The 14,393-nt window shown below is 34.4% G+C and overlaps 2 protein-coding genes and 1 non-coding gene across 3 annotated transcripts; 2 read left to right on the top strand and 1 right to left on the bottom strand.

Moving 5' to 3' along the window:
* Positions 1-350: 350 nt before the first annotated feature.
* On the bottom strand, positions 351-3,122 carry LOC101215564 (heat shock 70 kDa protein). The gene is made up of 2 exons (XM_004152806.3): positions 1,607-3,122; positions 351-1,347 (listed from the first exon to the last, which is right to left on the bottom strand). Exons 1-2 carry the CDS (start codon positions 2,750-2,752, stop codon positions 541-543), a joined length of 1,953 nt encoding a protein of 650 aa, XP_004152854.1. The 5' UTR covers positions 2,753-3,122; the 3' UTR covers positions 351-540.
* Positions 3,123-4,048: 926 nt separating this feature from the next.
* On the top strand, positions 4,049-4,134 carry TRNAM-CAU. The gene is given in 2 exon segments: positions 4,049-4,086; positions 4,099-4,134. It is a non-coding gene; the product is annotated as a tRNA-Met (tRNA).
* Positions 4,135-7,352: 3,218 nt separating this feature from the next.
* LOC101203771 (U-box domain-containing protein 34) lies at positions 7,353-12,344 on the top strand. Its single transcript, XM_031880836.1, has 9 exons — positions 7,353-7,789; positions 7,916-8,034; positions 8,403-8,521; positions 8,877-9,151; positions 9,769-9,835; positions 10,007-10,430; positions 10,513-10,614; positions 10,700-11,890; positions 11,979-12,344. The coding sequence occupies exons 1-9, from the start codon at positions 7,624-7,626 to the stop codon at positions 12,090-12,092; spliced, it is 2,577 nt and encodes an 858-aa protein (XP_031736696.1). The 5' UTR covers positions 7,353-7,623; the 3' UTR covers positions 12,093-12,344.
* Positions 12,345-14,393: the final 2,049 nt, after the last annotated feature.

Here is a 14,393-nt window from a genome sequence, read left to right as displayed (position 1 = left end):
TCATCTTCACACCTGATCCACCGTCTGAACTTCCTACATTCACTCCCGGAAATTGAAAGAGGAAAACTTGAATTGTGGTGGGATAGGTATGAATATGTGAGAGAGTAAAGGAGCAGAATCCGTCCCAGTTTCATGAGTAAGCTAGAAGGGAGTCGGAACATCACTCAATAGTAGCAGCTTGGGACCGGCAAGGGAAGGAGTGTAGCATTCTTTCCGTGAGTGTGAGATCTAGCATTCTTTCCGTACTCAGGTTCATTTCCGATCTCGGAATCAGTATCTGTGATTAGAGGACTATCCATATTAACCATTCTTCCAGAGGTACTATCCTCACTTAAATTTGTCTTTAGAAGTAAAAGAAAGAAAGAAAGTAGATTTCAAGTTTTTATTACAAGTCCCCCTCAAACGTACATCAAACGACTCTTAAACATTTTGAACAAAAAGAGAAGAGAAGAAAAGAAAAGAAAAGAAAAGAAAAGAAAAGACCATCTTATTCTCAATTTCTACATTAAAGAACACCACGAACTCCCATTAGCCTCGTCCTCAATCAACCTCCTCGATCTTCGGCCCAGCACCGCCGGACTGGCCGGAGCCGCTACCGGGCATATCATCACCCATCGGAGCACCACCACCTGCACCGCCCTGATACATCTTAGCAACGATGGGATTACAAACACCCTCGAGCTCCTTCAGCTTGTCTTCAAGCTCATCGACCTCAGCCAACTGATTCCTATCCAACCATTCAATTGTTTCCTCCACAGATTTCTCAATTTTTTGCTTATCATCAGGATTCAGTTTTCCAGCAAACTTCTCATCCCTCACAGTATTTCTCATATTATATGCATAGTTCTCCAATGCATTCTTAGCGTCAACCTTCTTCTTCACTTCTTCATCCTCTGCTTTGTACTTCTCTGCCTCTTTCACTAGCCTTTCTATTTCGTCTTTGCTCATTCTTCCCTTGTCGTTCGTGATTGTTATCTTGTTCTTCACTCCTGCGGTTTTGTCCTCTGCTGATACGTTTAGGATGCCGTTTGCATCGATGTCGAAAGTCACATTGATTTGTGGCACACCTCTTGGTGCTGGAGGAATGCCGGTTAGCTCGAATTTGCCAAGGAGGTTGTTATCTTTGGTTCTTGCTCGCTCTCCTTCGTATACTTGGATTAGAACTCCTGGTTGGTTGTCTGAATATGTTGAGAAGATTTGTTCTTTCTTTGTTGGGATTGTTGTGTTCCTTGGTATTAACACTGTCATTACACCGCCTGCCGTCTCTAGGCCGAGACTTAGAGGCGTGACGTCGAGGAGTAGAAGGTCTTGGACTTTCTCGTCTCCTTCTCCACTTAGGATTGCAGCCTGTACAAAAACCATGGACATGTTTGGATTAGTTCCTCATTCTCACAATTTTACCATTCCGATCACTAATTAACTTCAAAATTTAAGAACATGTAAAGAGAAAAATGATCTTAAAAAACGTACTCACTCAAAAAAATTTGGTAAAACTAAAGGAAAGACAGAAATTGATGGACAAAGGTAGATCGCTGATTAACTTAAGTTCGGAGAAAAATGAAATATTAATCCAATTCAATGAAAAAATTGAAATGTTCTTAGTTACCTGAACAGCAGCTCCATAAGCAACAGCTTCGTCCGGATTGATACTTTTGCAAAGCTCCTTTCCATTGAAGTAATCTTGCAAAAGCTGCTGAACTTTGGGAATTCTTGTAGACCCACCAACCAAAACCACCTCATGAACTTGACTTTTATCAATTTTAGCATCACGAATACATTTCTCCACTGGCTCCATACACTTCATGAACATATCCATACACAGTTCTTCAAATCTAGCCCTTGTTATCGTTGCATAGAAATCGATCCCTTCGTACAACGAATCGACTTCAATCGTTGTTTGTGTCGTTGACGACAATGCTCGTTTCGCTCGTTCACACGCCGTCCTCAACCTCCTCAATGCCCTGGCATTGCCGCTAATATCCTTCTTGTTCTTCCGCTTGAATTCTGTAACAAAATGATTCACAAGTCTGTTGTCGAAATCTTCTCCGCCAAGATGTGTATCGCCGGCAGTGGCTTTCACCTCGAAAATTCCTTCTTCTATTGTCAAAAGGGACACATCGAAAGTTCCACCGCCAAGATCGAAGATCAGCACGTTCTGTTCACCTTTACGAGAGGCTTTTTTGTCTAATCCGTACGCAATCGCCGCCGCTGTTGGTTCATTGATGATACGCATCACGTTGAGACCACCAATTGCACCGGCATCTTTCGTCGCTTGTCTTTGTGAATCGTTGAAATAAGCAGGTACTGTAATTACTGCGTTATGGATAGTTTGGCCTAGAAACGCTTCAGCTATCTCCTTCATCTTGGTCAAAACCATAGAAGAAATCTCCTCCGGAGCGAACTGTTTATCTTCACCTTTATACTTCACAACGATCATCGGCTTGTCTCCTGGTCCGGCAATCACCCTGAATGGCCAGAGCTTCATATCACTCTGAACAGACGGATCGGAAACTCGTCGGCCGATCAAACGCTTGGCATCGAAGACAGTGTTCTGAGGATTCATAGCGACTTGGTTCTTGGCCGCATCGCCAATCAAACGCTCAGTATCAGTGAAAGCAACATAAGAAGGAGTGGTTCGGTTACCTTGATCATTGGGGATAATTTCAACACGATCATTGAGCCAAACACCGACGCAGCTATAGGTGGTGCCGAGGTCGATGCCAATGGCTTTGCCTTCAGTTTTGGCCGCCATAGCCGGAAAAGTTTGAGATTCAGAAAACAGAGAGTTGTGTGTGAAAGTGAAAGTGAAAGATCAAAGAGAGATCCTTGAGTTCCTTTTTTCGGAAAGTAGCGTATGAATTTGAATGAGATTTTTTGAAGTGTGGAGAAAGAATTGAAGATTGAGATTTATAGGGTTTGAAGGGAAAGATCGAGAGAAATGAAGATGAAGAAGAAGAAGAAGAAGAAGAAGAAAAGAATGAAGATGGAAAGAGTTGAAGAGAGTTCGGGAGTGTTCCAGTAACGGTCCAGATGGCGGGAGAAACATACAAACTTACAAAACTAGGCCTCAATTTCATCAATTTTACCTTTCTGCCATTTCTACTAATACAACTCCACAAATTGTATTCTCAAACTATACCTAAATTTAAGAATCCTAAACTTTTATTATATACTTCACGGTTATACATACTAAATTATAGTATGAGAAATTAATCTATGTTTAAAACGTAATTAAAAAATTCAATCATTTTTTTTGAAATTTTAGAAAAAAGTTAAATTAATAAATAAATATTTTATAATTTTAAAACTAATTTCTATATTATGTTTTTAAAATAAGTTAGTAGCCCTATTATGTATACTATATTTATAATTATTTTTTTTGCTTAACTTTTTTATCCTTTTATAATAAATAAAAATAGAATGTAGTAATCATACTAATTAGACTTTCAAACTTATACAATTTAATTTTTACTATTAGTATAAATAAAAGATCAAATTTTAACTATTATAAAAATCTAGCTATTAAAAACGGAATAGTATTATCGTAACTACCATCATACTCTAGCGGTGAGTTTTTAACATCAGTTTACTCTCTCAAATATAAAAATAAAAAGAATGGTGTGAAATTAATTTTGAGAGACAATGACGATGATGTCCTTTGGAGAGGCTGAATTGTTGAAACATTGGGGGGGTGGGGTTAAGGGTACTATAGGAATTTAATGTTCCAAGTATTAAAACGGTGGGTTTGGCGGGATGTATATTAGTTCAAGAAAAAGAAGAAAGAAGAATGGGGTTAACAAACTAACAAGTGGCAACTCAACTATTTATGCTATCTCTTCCATTTCCTCCTACACTATTCTTGATTCTTCTTCTTTAATACTTTTACTTTTTTTAAAAAAGAAAAATAAATAAACAATACCTTTTTCTTTTCTCTTTTACCTTTTACCTTTCTTCAGTATTGAAAAGTAAATGAAATATTCGAGACATTTGAACTTAAATTTAGAGATTTAAATGTATTTAAAAATAATTTAAATCATGAGCCATCGATGGGGTGGTGGCGCAGTTGGCTAGCGCGTAGGTCTCATAGCTTAAAGAGTTATCCTGAGGTCGAGAGTTCGAGCCTCTCTCACCCCAATTTTTATATAGTGTTAATCTACTATTTATTTTGCCCTATGCACAAATTATAATATTTTGTAACCAAACATAGAATACAACCGGAAATCGGGTTGGGTTCGCAATCCATATTTTTTGGTGTTTCTAACTCAACCCGTAAAATATGGATTGGGTTGAATATATAATTTTTTTTTCGTTTTTTAGTTTCCAATCGTTATAAAAATTTGAATTTGTTACCTTTAAATTTCAAACATATATAATTCAAACTTTCATACAATAAATTCAAAATTTATTTATCTTTAATTTGTCTTTAATTTATATATATTATATTAATTCGAATTGGGTTGGGTTGGATTAAACCAAATTTTTCAACCCTCCAACTCGAGACCTGACCCAACCCGAAAAAATCAATTTTTTTTAACTCAACTCATATTTTAACATAACTCAACCCAACTCTTATAATATGGGTTGGATAGTCGGGTTATTCAGATTCAACCCATATTTATACACTTCTATACGATTCCAACTTTTTTTTTTTATATTGAAATTAGTCTTTTTTTTCTTCTTTTTTAATAATTGATATATTTTCTAAAACTTAATAATTTATATTCAGTTCTTTTTTCTATACTATAATGAAAATGTCAATTCACGGTTGATCACATGTGATGGCAAGCTTACAAAGAATACAATTATACTCGTTATTTTAACCTATAAAACCACCGTTGAAACAACCTAAGCTTCCTCATTTAACATTGAAGACAAAAAACCAAAATGTGAACTTACTAATTGGATGGTAATTAGCATTCTTTCTTTAAATTGAGGTCGATACTACAACTAATATAAGTTTAAATTATCAAAAAAAATATAGCTAAATTGTAATTGGCATGTATTAACTTCGTTCAGGGTGGAGACTCAAATCTTCATACTAAATCATTTGTATATAGGTTAAACAATAGAAAAATAAAAACGTTTTTAGTTTCTGAGTTTTGAGTATAGTTTTCATCCGTCTCTAGATTTTTAAATGTTTCATATTTAGTACTTAAGTTTTGAGTTTAGCTTCACATTCAATGGTTAAGTTTTGAAATTGAGAAATCTAAATTTGAGTTTTGTTTCAATATAGTTTCTCGATTTCAACACTTATTCTTTTAAGTTTTAATCTTATTTTTTAAAAAAACTAAATACTCACTTTTTATTAAGTAATTAAAGATTTAAATTTTATTTTGATTTCTAAATTTTGTATCTTGTTCTATTTTTGTCCTTAACCTTTTAAAAACGTTTATTTTAGTCCCCAAACTTTAAAAAAAAAAAACTGACTTTGGTTTAACAACTCTTTAACACAAAAAAATTGATGATGTGTGTTTGGATGATTAAGCTCTAGATTTATCAAATAAACTCAAAGGCTGATTTTCGTTCTTTTTCTTCATCCAAAACTCAAATCTCCTCCCAGTTTCCCCACCTCTCACTACTTTTTTTTTTCAAATTGAAATCTTATAGTAAATCAAAAAAACATGGAGTAAAATAAAACAGTTATTAGTGTCAACATTCATGACATGACAATGTAAAATAAACTAATATTAAAATTAAGTACAACTCAGTTATAAAATAAACTATCAAAAGAAAACACATACAGTATATTTCATTCTAAAATGCAGGCAGAGTTAGTGTCAGAAACTATTGAAAAATTTAAAGCGGGGCAAAAAAAAATGGAGTTCTTTCAATAGGACGAGGGGCAGCGAAGGGCACGATGGTGAGTTGCGAAGAGAGGGGTTTAGTTGGAGGCCGCCCAAGGCAGAGATTGTGGCTTGTTTTCGTGATGGCATTGTGGACATTTTGGTCAGAGAAGTTTTAGCTTTTCCTTATGGGCTTCAAATGATTTCAAATTTGTGTTGAATCTTATTTCCAAATTTTAATTAGAAGAATCAAACGAAATCACAAATTTGTGGGACTCCTTGATTTTTACTCCTTGATTTCGAATAGTTGGATAGGAAGGGTGTGTTGGCAATCTAACAAACTTGAGAGAAATGTGGGGGAAATGTGTCATGATTTTCTCCCATTTTAAACTTTGAATTGGTACTTTATATTTGATTTGATTTAATGTAATCGAAAACATTTGATATATTTTGATTTGTTTGAAATATCAAAAGATTTGTTTTGTTTTATTTTATTTTTATTTTTTATTATATCAAAAACTAATTTGATTTAATTATTTGTTATAAATACTATCTAAATTTCATTAAAGTATTTGTAATTGTGGGTTATCAAATTTCAAACAACCATTTTCCTCATTTATATAGAATATTTTAGTTCATTTAAATAAAAGATTTTTCTCTATTCAAACAAAAATTTCTCGTGATTTTTCTTCCTACATTTCTCCTCTAATTACTTCACATTATAAAAACAGATTATATTATATTTTTATTAAAGAAAATACTTTATATCGTTATTGTATTTGTTAAAAATGGGAAATATTTTATAATTTTCCTAAATTTTGATTACATCATACAAAAAAAATGTTAGATAAATGTTTGAATATATTTGAAACGAATAATTTAATCGATTAATTATATTGCAATCCTAACGAGGAAAAAAGAAAGGAATAAATTTTTTATTTGTCTTTTTACGTAATATATTCATTTCAAATACTTGAAATCTAGATTAAAAGAATAAAATGGATTTTCTTCAAAACTAAGAAACTTATAACAATATCATCACACATGTAATGAACACCAATATTTTCTAGCGTGGATGAGTCAGAAAATGACAATGGCTCGAATTTAAAAATACAACAACGTCGTAAAGCTGTCCAATCCTTCCTTCGCTTCCATGAAGTTTTCTTATCACAATTGATACTCAAAATCTCCAGATAAGCTCGTTTTGTCACAAAATTGGTGTTAAGGGGTAAACTTACTTCAACTATGCTTTCAATATTGTAAAATCAAGGAATACACGAAACAATCCTAAATTAAACAAGATAAGATAATACATTTTAAACATTATCAATTCATCGTCGTTGGAGCATAGAAACCAAAACAAGGAGTGTTTACAAATATAGAAAAAACGATGTAATTTATTTATAAATATAGTAAAATATCTTTCCAGTATATTTTGTTTTTTTTTTTTTTGTATATATGTATAATTTTTTTTCATATTCATAAATATTAAATGGATATATTTTGGCTTAAAATAACGTAATGAATAAATGAAAGAAAAGAACACCCAATTGTGTTCAACAATTCAACAACCACAAATCAAACGTTCTGTAAACAAGAAAGCCATACTTGTTTTTTTCTTTCTTTTTCCAGTTCAAAAATTCAACAGAAACCACTTAAAAATAGATTATATCCCACAAAGAAATTTTTGGTTACACCGTTAACAATCCCCATTCCGATCTCATATTCCTCTTCTCAAATTAAAACACCATTTTTTCTCTACACTGTCCACGGATTCAACACACACAGCAACAACAGCAAAGAAATCGATCGCAATTCGGAGAATAACTTATTGAAGAAAATGGCGAAAGGAGGAGCTCAGAAGAAAGATGTTGCAGTAGCGATCGATAAAGACAAATGCAGTCAATACGCTTTGAAATGGGCAATCGAACGGCTTCTGAGCAGAGGTCAAGTTGTCACTCTCCTTCATGTTAAACAAAAACCGTCTTCTTCTGCAGCACATTCGAGTAAGAACAATAAGAAAAAGAAAATTATTTGGAATAACGAACCCTAATTAATTAAGCTTTTGGAATTGATTATTGTGTGTTCTTGGAAAGTATGGTGTAATTGATGAATTGATTTTTGTGTTGTAGTCACGAGTTTGAGTGCGGATTCGGATGTAGATGAAGCGGCTTTGAATAGACAGCAGATTGAAAACCATGCGAGAGATCAGTTCTTCCTTCCATTTCGTTGCATTTGTACAAGAAACAATGTCAGTTTCTCTCCATCTCTCTCAAACTATCATCATCTTTCTTTTTTACCTTTTTAAAAATTTAATCTTACAAATACTATATTTTTTCTTTTAAAAAGTTTATGTCCATTTCAAAAGCATAAAAATTCATTCCTTATTTCTATTTCACATGAATTCAACCCAAAAATTTGAGAAAAGAGATTTGAACTTTATACCTCAAATATTATTGCTAATTTGACTAACTCCAATTCAACTGTTAAATGTTTGAATCTTTCCTTTAATCTTTTAGATGTGATAAGTAGGAAACATAATCTCTCATTTTTATTATTATTATTATTAGTTATCTTAACTAAAAAATATATAAATAATTGATGTGTTTGAAAGAACAGATAGCATGCAATGAGGTGATGTTAGAGGAAGGAGAGATTCCAAAGACATTAACAAATTATGTCACCAAAAATGTTGTAGACATTTTAGTACTTGGTGCTCCTACAAGATCAATTTACAAGTAATTTCCTTCCTCGTTATTATTCTATATGCACTCATTTATTTATATATATGTGTATATATATTGTCTCCAAATTTTTAAAAATGTTTAACAAGGAGTCTTCCAACTTTCAATTTTGTATAATTAATTTTAAAGTAATTTTATATTTGATAGAATGACGGATATAAAAATAAACACAAATAAACTTCCAATCTTACTAACTAAATATTTGTTTTATACATGATGAACACCAACAAATCAAATCAAATTAAATTGCATGAACATATCAAACAAACATATAATTTTGTCCTCAAACCAAATCTAAAGGATGAACCTCGAAAAAAAAATTATTGTTTATGTGTTCTTCATAATGTAGGAGATTCAAATCAGATGTCCCAAGTACGGTATCAAAAGGAGCACCAGATTTCTGTACAATTTACACTATTGCCAGCAAAGGCAAAGTTACAGTGAAACAATCCACGGCTCCGGCTCCAGTGAAGCCCGTTGCTTCACCATGCACCCAGCCACAACCTCCCCCGCCACGCCCTCAGCTACTACATCAGCTCACAAACACCTCCGAAGTTGTGTCGTTGGAGACAAACCAGTCACACACTCAATCAGCTAAATGTATGTTTCCTATATGCATATTCTAATCTCATCGTTTGAGTTGAAACATAGTCTTGAGTTCTTGCAATTTTGTGTTACCTTTTTTGTTTACTAGGGACAGAGCTAAAAGTTTATCACAAGAAAACACAATTTTATTGCGTCTAATTTTAACTACTTAAACATTTAATGGTAATTTGTTTTAATCTGCCCATGAGATGGGAATATAATTTTCATTTTGCCCTACTCTTTTAGTTTACTACATACAAACTATTAACTAAAATGTCTAACAAAATTCAAAAACTTTCAAAAGTATTTAAAATAACAAGTATCTAAACTTTTTTTTCTCATAAAATCAATTAGTAAACCTTAATTTCAATTTTTTTTTATATATAAAAAGATAGATGAATAATCTTTTTGATATAAATTTAAATTTTATGCTGGAGTATTAAAATTAAAAATTAAAAAATAGAGGCACGAAAATCAAACAAATCTTTTTATATAGGGTGCCAACAAAATTCGTCCTGTTGGGTACATTGGCTTCAAATAATCAAAAGAGAAGATAAAAGGGTTAAACTAAAAGATATGGTCATAATTTACTCTTTAGAGATGGAAAAGGTCTATTGGTATCCTCAATAGTTTGTGTTTGGTGATTTGCTTGGCAGGTTTAGAGACCCAAACTAGCATAAAAAAGGTTCCTCCTCGTTCCTTCCAAGAAGATTGGGAAATCAAGTACGTCGTCTTTGCCCTCTCGTATACACACATATCTTAATAAAGGTTTCTACATGGTTACATGTTATACGTAAATGACTCAAATCTACAAAACAAATGAAAGCTAATTTTATAATGATGTCACATAACACAACCAAGTTAGAGATGTGCTTCACATGGTGAGACGCAATGATATGTATTAGGTAGTGAAGGAAGGATTGGTGGTAATAAAATGTTTGTTGAGGTGGGCAGGTCACCGTTTACAAGGCCAGGTTCAAGGGCCTCAATGAGCAAATTGATCGATCCATTCACGGCAGATTCGGACATATCCTTCGTTAGCAGCGGGAGGCGGAGCATAGATCATTGCTTCCCAGGGGCATGGAACTCCAACGCCGCCACCGGCAGTGACTCCTCTCTCCTTTCTAACGCCTCTGAGTTTGAAGTTTTCAGCCCAGGGTCAACGTCGCTAATGCTGGAAATGGGAGAACGAACCAACAAATATGTTGATAGTAGTACTAATGATCATTATAACAACACCTCTTCTTTCCATCAGGATATGTCTTTTTGCTCTTCACCAAGTGAAACCTTCTCTTGGCCTTCTAATTCTCATGCTCAGGTGTTCTTCACTCTTTGATTTTCTCTTTCTAGTGCTTTCGATTTTTCAATCTCTAAATGATTTTCTTTGTGCAATTCATAAGGATGATGTTGAAGCTGAGATGAGAAGGTTGAAATTGGAGCTCAAACAAACTATGGACATGTATAGTACTGCCTGCAAAGAAGCCCTAACCGCCAAACAAAAGGTTTCTTTCTTTCCGCCATTAACCAAACCTCAAATCCATTCCTCTTACATCTATAATTTTGACTCAAAAACCGATTTAATTTTAGGCAATGGAGCTCCATCGCTGGAAAGTTGAAGAAGAGCAGAGGTTCGAAGCGGCGAGAATGGGGGAGGAAGCAGCATTAGCAATGGCAGAGAAGGAGAAGATAAAATGTAAAGCAGCGATGGAGGCAGCAGAAGCCGCACAAAAGAACGCAGCGCTCGAGGCTAAGAGAAGAGCCAAGGTAGAGAAAATGGTGGACATGGAAGCACAAGAAATGAGACGAACACTGTCATTTTCAGGATACGGTCATGCTGAAATCGGTTACAGAAAGTACGAAATCCAAGAAATCGAGACCGCCACAAAAGGCTTCTCCGAATCTTTGAAGATCGGTGAAGGCGGTTACGGTCCAGTCTTCCGTGGAGAACTCGACCACACGCCGGTGGCGATCAAGGTTCTTCGACCGGATGCCGCTCATGGACGATCTCAATTTCAACAAGAGGTTGAAGTTCTAAGTTGTATTCGACATCCAAACATGGTTCTCCTTCTCGGAGCTTGTCCTGAAAAGGGTTGTTTAGTTTACGAATTCATGGCGAATGGAAGCTTAGAAGATTGTCTCTTCCGAAAAGCGAACGACCCCATTCTTTCATGGCAATTACGATTCCGAATCGCAGCAGAGATCGCAACCGGACTTCTCTTCCTGCATCAAACCAGACCAGAACCGATCGTACACCGTGATCTGAAACCCGGTAACATTTTACTAGATAGTAACTACGTAAGCAAAATCAGCGACGTCGGACTGGCGAGGCTAGTTCCTCCTTCAGTAGCCGACTCAGTGACTCAGTATCGGATGACAGCAACGGCAGGGACATTCTTCTACATCGATCCTGAGTATCAACAAACAGGATTACTCGGGATTAAATCAGACGTTTACTCACTGGGAGTGATGCTTCTGCAGATAATCACAGCAAGACCGCCGATCGGACTGGCGCACGCAGTGGAAAGGGCGATTGAGAAGGGGAAATTTGCAGAGATGCTAGATCCAGAAGTGAAAGATTGGCCGGTTGAAGACGCGTTGAAGTTTGCAAAGCTTTCGATTAAGTGTGCAGAGATGAGGAAGAGAGATCGGCCAGACCTTGGGAAGGTGGTGCTGCCAGAGCTGAATCGATTGAGAACAATGGCGGAAGAGAGTATGGGACTTGGGTCGTTCAGCTGCAGTAGTACATGTTCATCCCCATATGCAAGCCAGACTTCTCAGGTAATGTCACGTTTCAAAATTTGGAAAACCCATATGCCTAATTAGTATAGTTTTGTTTAATTTCTCATACCTTGACCTTGGTAAACAGGAAATGATGAATAGTGTACAAAGACGGGTAGGAGCATGGATTGATACCTCAAGCAGCCAATCAGATAGCAGCAGCTCATCATATTCTAGGGAAAAACCTTATTGGCTGGACTAGCAAAACCAATTCCTCTTCTTCTTTTTTCTTTTTGTCTCCGAACAAAAATAATATAATTTTATAGCAATTGTAATTTGTAAATGCATCACTTTTTATTTTATCAATTTTTTGTTTTTGTTTTTCGTTTTTTGTTTTTCCGCCTCTTATTACAGGTGGGTGTTTGATCCCTGGGTTTGTCGTTTGAAGCCAAACTCATGGGTTGGACTCTTGAAATAAAATTCTTTGGGATTAATAAACCAAGAGTTTGAAATATGTTTTTTCTTTTTATTGAATGTCATATGTTTTAGAAAACTTTTCACTTAAATCTCTTATCGATGGTCATTAATGACCATTGACATCAAATGTTAGCTAACCTCACGATCAACCATGATGATCAATGGACACGGTCACAACAATCAATCGTCTTAACTGTCGGCTTCGGATTATCTTGATAGTTGCCTTCGGATCGTCAGTGACCAATCATCTTGATCATTGTGTAGGTTGGACGTTACTGTCATCGGGTGAACATCTTCATTGATGACGACCAATCTTTTTCGTTAATTATCGATGTTGTGTGTATTAACAAACGATCGTAGTGATGGTCAATGATCAATAGCCATGACCCTTGGCGACCGATTGTCATGATGGTTGGCGACCAACCAATCGTCTTAAACATTGTCGATTTTTTACTGTCTTCACCATTGATCAACGATGGTCTTCATCAAGGATTTTTACACTCTTTCTCATGGGTTTGAATAGAAATTTGTCGAAACTCCAAACACCACCCCTAATGACCATTGTTGACTGACCATTAGCTCTCATTTCTCACAACTTTGCTAGTGAACTTTCAGCAACCATCGCCACAAACCTTGAAAAATTATTAAAAAGGAATTTTTGAACAATTTTTTTTAGTTATTTTAAATAAGTCTTTGATTTAATCACAATAATATTTTCTTAAAATAAGCTTTTTTTTTTCATTATTCTATTTTCTTGTCCTTGTAATTTTAATTTTATAACTATTTAGTCGTTATATTTTAGTATTTAACAACTTAGTCTATCTACTGTCATATTTATAAAATCATGTCATAAAAAAAATCCACAAAATTTCATTATTTAAAGACGTAAACTTATCTTATATCATTGATCCTTAATTAATTTATGAACTATTTTCGAATAGAGAAAAATGAATCAAAATAATCTACCAAATACAACAAAACATCACAATCTATCCATGGTGAACTGTGATAAACCTAGATAGATGATAATATTTGTTGGAATTTATATCTTAAAACTTGTAGTTTGTAGTTTAAATTATATTATATTCAATAAAAGTTGTTATTGAGAACTTATGTTTGTGAAAATTGAATATTATAATCTTGAATCCAATAAACTAAGGTTATGAGGCTATCTAAGGTAGACTTGAACTTTATGTAGAGACATAAATGTGGATCAAATTCAAGTATATAGTCTAGAAGGTCTATAATATATAAATAAAGTTGGACATCTTATTCTAGAGACACTATGGATGAGTCCCACTTTGTAGTTAGTATAAACAATGTGATCCTGAATTGTTCGTGTGGAGACATGAAAATGAGGGCATCATATGTAAAAAGTTTACACAAGATTGGAATCATGAAATAGTCACTTTTACGTTACAAAACCGTTAACTATATAAAATTGTTTGTTTCAATTATTGATGATCTAGATAACTTAATCTTAATCCTAAAAGCTAACTATGAAATTTTGTTCACACAAAAGGCTAACTATGAACTTCTGTTCACACGAAATTATATATCATTAGATCTACAAAGATGAGGGCAGCTAAGCATCGTTGACCCAATAAGCTTCTTATTTCGGTGGTAGGACTGTGTGGATAGCTAGGGACATAGGAGGCAATGCAAAATTCACTTATACTCGCTTTAAGGTTAGTAGATAGGTTGTTCTCTCAAAGATTGAATCCAAGTCTTAAACAAGGGACTCCACCCTCTCGGGTCAAGAGAGATTAGGTTTTTAGATAGACCTTAAATCAATTGTTCAATAGTGGATCAGTGGGACTTAAAGAGCAAGATGTAATCATATTGGTAAAATAATATTTTGACCCAGCCAAGGTTACGAACAACTTGTAAAGGATTAACTTACTAATCATGATTATATATGATGGACACAAATATCTTTATAGTGCGAGGAGTACAACTATGAGACTTTAATGGAATGATCTGTTAGTTGACGAATGTTGATTAGCTTAGTCTAAAACTGTTTAACCAGTTAATCTCAAATCGTTGAAGCCCATGATCTATAGTTTCATCAAGTTCCCTAGTTAGC

Source organism: Cucumis sativus, chromosome 2 (assembly GCF_000004075.3).
Source record: "Cucumis sativus cultivar 9930 chromosome 2, Cucumber_9930_V3, whole genome shotgun sequence".
Classification (NCBI taxonomy): Eukaryota; Viridiplantae; Streptophyta; class Magnoliopsida; order Cucurbitales; family Cucurbitaceae; genus Cucumis; species Cucumis sativus.
This window is presented reverse-complemented; position numbering and strand designations above follow the sequence as displayed.